This window comes from Saccostrea cucullata, unplaced genomic scaffold (assembly GCF_032062105.1).
Source record: "Saccostrea cucullata isolate Sc308-1 unplaced genomic scaffold, CSIRO_AGI_Scuc_v1 ctg665, whole genome shotgun sequence".
NCBI lineage: Eukaryota > Metazoa > Mollusca > Bivalvia > Ostreida > Ostreidae > Saccostrea > Saccostrea cuccullata.
Window position 1 is genome coordinate 34951 of NW_026930279.1, and position 6413 is coordinate 41363.

The window sequence follows — 6413 nt, forward strand, 5'->3', positions numbered from 1 at the left end:
CAAAGGAACTAAATTTAAAGTCAATGATTAAATTTTTAGGGATGGTATGAAAATAAACTATATTTCGCCTTATTTTGGTAGTCTGATTGAATTTTTTATTGTTAAATTGAGTATTTTAAAAAAATATTTATTGATTATTAACATGTACCACCATTAAAAAGTATATTTCAAGAATATAAATTGAAGTGGCTTAGAAAAGATTCTCATTAGTTGTGCCGCTACGTTATACGTCACAGAATGGTGTAAGTATTGAAATTTGTTTACATGTATTATATATAATAATAACATCGGTATTACAATGACCTATCAAGTGCGTTTTAATTGTGTAATTCACTTACATGTAAAATTTAATCTGTACGTGTTATAAGATTTTTTTTTTAAACGCAATTGATAGATCTCAAACAACAAGAAATAAAGTTCACATTCTTTCAATTTTTTTTCATTCAATTTTTTTTTAATTTTGTTTTTGCATTACACTTTAATTGATTTGAAGATCTATCTCGTCTTTACTCTGCAGACAAAAACATGTCTGCCAATAGTTATTGTCTTAGTAACTCTGGAGTATTCGTTATCCTTGGTGGCCGAGCAGTCTTTTATGCTGGTTGCACAATATGCCACGGCGCATGTTGTTGGATCGCTTCGATTTCCACATAGAGCATCTCTCGCTACAATTATCGCTCTCCTGTATACAGGGGTATATTTTTTCTTGGCGTTCTCCCATTCTAACGTGTGGCTTTGCACATCAAGCGTGTTGTATTCGTGGTATCGTTTACCACCGAACGTATACGTGACTGATATAACGCCATCTAGTGTGTTTGGATAAAGGTTGGATCTGATGCGGTTGACAATTGTGTAGGCAACAGCTATTTGGCCTTGGCTTGATTCCCCTCGAGCTTCGCCAAACACAATGCGTCCAATTTTCTCAATATCTTCATTGCTGACCTCACTGTGAAAGTAATATGGCACTTTAATTCATTAAAAAAAAGAAAATGAATATTCTACTTGATTTTTCCCACAATGCATGGAAAAAGGTTTTAATGATAGAAATGTAAATTAATACATGTTATCCATATTTTCTAGTGAGAAAGGCTACAACATAGAACAAATTCCAAAATAGACTGGTTTTCCCTCGTATTTTGGATTAAATCTGTCTTCCAACAGAATGGCAGTTGCGTTGTGAATTATTGTTTGCACACTGTTACCGTTAGCTATATTCTTTTTCGTACTGAAATCTGTCCAAGAAATTGTACGTTGCCTATTTCATAGATTTATATAGATAAATTTAAAAATAGAGGTACTGTGAGCGATAAGCTCACTAAATGATACCCCTGCCTCCCATGGCAGTATCCGTATTTTGTTGTGGGAATCCAAAAATATGTGTCAAATCAAAATGTAAAATAGGAGGTGCACAATTGCAATATGTAATAAAGATTCTGTGAAATTTTCATCAAATTTCATTCAGTGGTATGAGAGAGGAGTTGCGGATAAAAGATGGGTATCCCAAAGCGTACCAGACAGACGGACGGACGCACGGACGGACGGACGGACCTACAGAAAGACGGACAGACATTTTGATTACTATACACCCTCCCGCTTTTCAAGGGGGGTATGTAAAATTAAATGTTCGAATTGAACTTTGAGAATTTTTATGTAAAACAATTATGCTGTATAATGTATGATTTGTGAAAAAAGATTTTCACTTATATTGAAATTTAAAGTAATACATATACATGTATTGTCTATAACTTAGGACTTCTTATGGGACTTTTTTAATTTCAAATGCATTTAACTAACATATTTGTATGGAGGTAAATTCAGTTTAATGCTCAAGCATGAATGCATGAATCTGTTTTTCAATTTTCGTAATTTTGTGTGCTTTTAATGTTTGGGTTGATTTGAATTTATGTTTTATTTGGGAAGATAAACAAATTTTCATAAAAGGTTATTCAAACTGTTCATAGAAACAGTAATAAATAACGATCAAGAAATTCAGAGGGTGTTTCTAATATTTGGAGCTCCATTATTTGAAATGCTTTAAAAACTTATGATTACATTATTGAATTTAAGAAGTATTTTCATATCTGCTGATAGTTTATTTAGCAAACATTTTTTTTCAACGGTCTTTAGCTACAAGAAATATGAAATTAGGTTAACAAAATATATATTCAAGTCACATCACATGAATTCAAGAAAACGTTGCATTGAACTACATGTATGATGAACAATACATGTTATCAATATCAAGAACATTTACAATATATACAATTTAGTGTCAACAAATCTATATATTTTCTTAAAAGTCTAAATTCTGTAAAAAAAAAAATCCTTACCAGAATCGACTGTGTGTTCCCTTCAGGACCAAGACGAGTAGAACAAATTTCAGTAACATCTCTAAAGGGGAAAATCCGTATTAATTTTATTACATTTTATCCTCAAATTATATAACAGTCTGTGCATCAATGATGTTGTTTTCCCCAATCGTCATTTTCCCCGGGGAATCGACAAACCAAAAAAAAAAACTAATTTATTTTTGGTCATTAAAAGATGAACATATTAACATGCTATATAAAGAACGCTTATTTACAAATCTATTATATTTCCTATTTCTGCAATGTCGGAAATAAAAAAAGTACATTGTAAAGAAGAGTTTAATTTGGCTACTTTGTTTGAAAGGTGAATACCGTTTAGAAGGCCTACTGCGTTCATTGACTATACTTAGACATATATGTATGAGATTTATAAATTCTTTCGTCAAAATTTAGGTATTCTGTTTTTTTTTTTTTTTTGTTTTGTTTTTTTTTTATGAAAACACATCATACAATTCTAATTGATATATGATATTATTACTTATCTTGCGGTAAATTATCAATGAATAACAGGTGTTAATTACGCAGTACAGTTAAGGCAACATTTTCTATAAAAAGTCACGGAATCCGATACATATAATGTTTAACAGTTTTATTTTCGAGAAAGACATTCTAGTTAAAATAGCTATTTCTTATCTTGAAGAGTATGTCCATCGCTTTTCACATCGGTATTTTTTGACATCATGTGACCCCCTGAAGTCACGTGGGCTCCGATTTTAGGTCAAGAAATGAGATGACGTTACGCACGGTGTTAGTACACATTGACGTTATGACAAAATAAGGTTAAAAAGTCATAGCGTTGTTATAACGTTTTGAACCTTATACATGCATATTTTAGATCTTTAAATGAATTTTATTTTTCAAAAGTATAAAAAAAATAAAATAAAGGGCACATAATGTTCAATGTTTGAACTTTCTTTTTTGAAATATTTAGATGTTTATAAATAAATCTTAATAATAAAATTTTAATCACTGAAATGTCAAAGGCACTCTGTGAATATTCTTCTTTCTATTTTTCTCACTTGTCTGTCTTTAAATAAGGAGAAAATATTAGTAGTTTTCTTTCGACTCAGGTGAGCTAAAAATGAGTTAAAATTTTTATACTTCCTACTTTTCAATGGAACTTGTGTCATTTTGAATTAAAGAAAATAAGTATCAATTTAGTATATTGAGGGAATGAAAAAAGGAGGGATGGAGACGTTTCACCAGTATTGAAAATCTGGTTTATCACAAAAATTCTAAAATCTTTTTATTATTTTTGGCGAAAGAAGGGGGAGGGGGCTCTTATAATGCATGCTTCGTTTAGTAGGGTATTTTTTTGTGGAACGATATTATTTTGGGTTTTCATAATTTTTTCCTTTGGTACATGTGCACATGATGATTAAGTGAAATTAATATAATTTGTGAAAAAATCTCCAACAAGCTCCGGGGTTGAATATTGGGCGTGGGGTGTGGATGGCTCCTGCATGTCCACAAGTACCTGTGAGCTGGTACTTCGGACCTGCATGCATGAAAAAAGCCACGGCGATAATAATATGACGCTCCCGACGTCATATGTACGAAATGGGTAAAATGACGTTTTTCGTACCTGTGACAAAATGGCTACACTTTTATCGATGCTTGCATTTATTTCATGTAGACCATTACTGTAAAGATTGTGTAATAAGTAAATGCAGCATTCAATGTTCTTTCAAGCTGCATACATGATTGCTTTATATCTTACATTATTTTATATATTTTTGATATGTTACTGAGACATATTTAGTAACAATACAGTGACTCGTGCGTGCATAACAAAATGGCTACACTTAAGAAAGCCTTCCTAATATTTACGTTGGAAAAGTAATATAAAATGTATCAATTCAATTAATCTAAGAAATATATGTACTAAAAGATTATTCTCCAAAATTAATATTTGTCTCGGATTTATGTCTGGTACACATCTCCATTTCGGCTAATGTCAGTGTAAGGAAGCGATTTCTTACTGTTAGACATTTTACTTACACACTGTAGATCCAGTCTAAATTCATGAAATTGATAAAATGATGTTAAAAATTCATCAATATCTTAAAGAATGCATATATTCTATTGTACCCCCTAAATTTCATTCAATTCAGAGAATTGTAAGTGCATTTTTTCATACCTTTTAGTTGCGCGAACAATAATTGATGTAACGTAGGACACGGGAATTTCGCCGTAATTGACCAATACTGAGTAACGCCTCATCATAGTAAAAATAATTTTAAATTATTTAAAAGAAAATTTTAAGAATTATTCATTACTTTAGATAACATAAATGATTTTATTTTTAATTTAAAGTAAATAAGACATCGCGAAACCGCCAATTTCTTTGCGACATAAAGAGTTAGATATTATAGTACCAACACCGTGCGCAACGTCGATGTCAAATTTAACCAAAAAGTGCAAGGGCAAGGCAAACAAAAAATTAACTGCAAAATGTTTTATGTTGGCACTATGTATCTATACTTTCTCAAAAGAGATGCTCATTCAGTTAGTTTTTCGATATAATTAAGTTATTCAGCTTAAACAGTCAGTAATGTATGAAAAATAGGATATTTTCCTAATTTCATCGCGAATTATAAATTAACTAAAGGATTACAAAGAAATGAGCATCACTTTTTGAAAACTATACAATAAAATAAATAATTTAAAATAAAAACCTACTTTTTAGATTGTCGCCATGCCCTTGCACTTTTTGATTAAAAATTGAAATCTTGGAAGAGACAATCTAATTTTAGTTTTCCAACGCATCATTGACCCAGCATGGGAGATAACTCTTGAGTAATTGATATAGTTTGTTTACCTCGTAAATTTTAAATAAATATACATGCGGACAGGGCTGGACTCTTTTTTTTACGTAATCAAACGGTATGCATAAAAATCGTTGACATTTCTTTCTTTTCTTTGTATTCGTTCTCCATATATTGTATCATCTTCGCTAGCCAAGGGTTTCCGATCCGATACCTACTCTACAACCCGAGGGTTGTAGAGTAGGTATCGGATCGGAAACCCTTGGCTAGCGAAGATGATATTGTATACATTTAATGTCTTTCAAACCTCCCGCATTTCCTCAAAGATGTGTAAATACATGTAGTATTACATACAAACAGGTCTAAATATTGCCGATATATTTATGTAGAACACAAATGGTTAATTAAAATATAGCTTTCATTATTAATTAATTATATATCTATTCCCCTCTCACACCTCTGTACGCATAGGCGTCGGAACCGGGTTGGGGTGTGTGTGGGGGGGGGGGGGGTAGGGATTAGCCTCCATACTTACTTGCAAATTATATACGTGATGTAGGCATTGGAATTTACCTTTTTCTTTTGGTTAAGCCCCCTCCCCCTTTCAATTAGCCCCCTTTCATTTGCTTCCGACGCCTATCGTACACAACCTTGTGTTAATATTTTTTTTCTTTCTGCTTATGTTCCCCGATCGCTTTCAGTCAGACCGCTTAATGTTAATTAAGTGATATTAACTAGGTTTTAAGTTTTAGGAACTAATTAGAAAGGATTGGGTTATACTCCTGTATTTGTTAAGGAGACAGCCATTTTATTCCGAGGGGGGGGGGGGGGCTAGCGGATTTTAGAAATAAATACTTGCAGATCAGTGATCTCCGAGTTTTTAACATTTTTCTTCATGTTAGACTTTTCAATGAAGGGGAAAATGAATAAATAATATGTCCTTCATTTCATTAATCGGAGGAAATAAATATTAATCTGTTCTTCATTGACATGAAAATAAAAAAATCTGATTTGGAAAAACTCGCCCCCCCCCTTTCCCTCAGAATCAAATGGTGGTCCCCTATCCTATTTTTAATCAATTAAGGGGATATCTAGTCTTCTGGGTTTTTTTTTTAATTTTATTAAAAAATAAATGAACACAATGCACATGCTGGACATAAGATCTTTATGGACATTAGTACCCTCCACACAAAATAGTATGCAAGTTAAGATTTTCTAATCTTAATGGCCTTTTCAACACATGAACAGTAAATAAATTAAAAAGTCAAATTATTTT

At 31.9% G+C, this 6413-nt stretch overlaps 1 protein-coding gene across 1 annotated transcript; it reads right to left on the reverse strand.

Annotated features, from left to right (window-relative positions):
• Positions 1-465: 465 nt before the first annotated feature.
• Positions 466-2417, reverse strand: LOC134283564 (spore cortex-lytic enzyme-like). The gene is made up of 2 exons (XM_062766082.1): positions 2331-2417; positions 466-946 (listed from the first exon to the last, which is right to left on the reverse strand). The coding sequence occupies exons 1-2, from the start codon at positions 2387-2389 to the stop codon at positions 496-498; spliced, it is 510 nt and encodes a 169-aa protein (XP_062622066.1). The 5' UTR covers positions 2390-2417; the 3' UTR covers positions 466-495.
• Positions 2418-6413: the final 3996 nt, after the last annotated feature.

Coding starts and splice junctions, on each gene's coding strand:
- LOC134283564 (XM_062766082.1), bottom strand. CDS start 2,389: ATGTTACTGAAATTTGTTCTACTCGTCTTGGTCCTGAAGGGAACACAC. Junction 947..2,330: donor GGAACACACAGTCGATTCTG/GTAAGGATTTTT, acceptor TTACTTTCACAG/TGAGGTCAGCAATGAAGATA.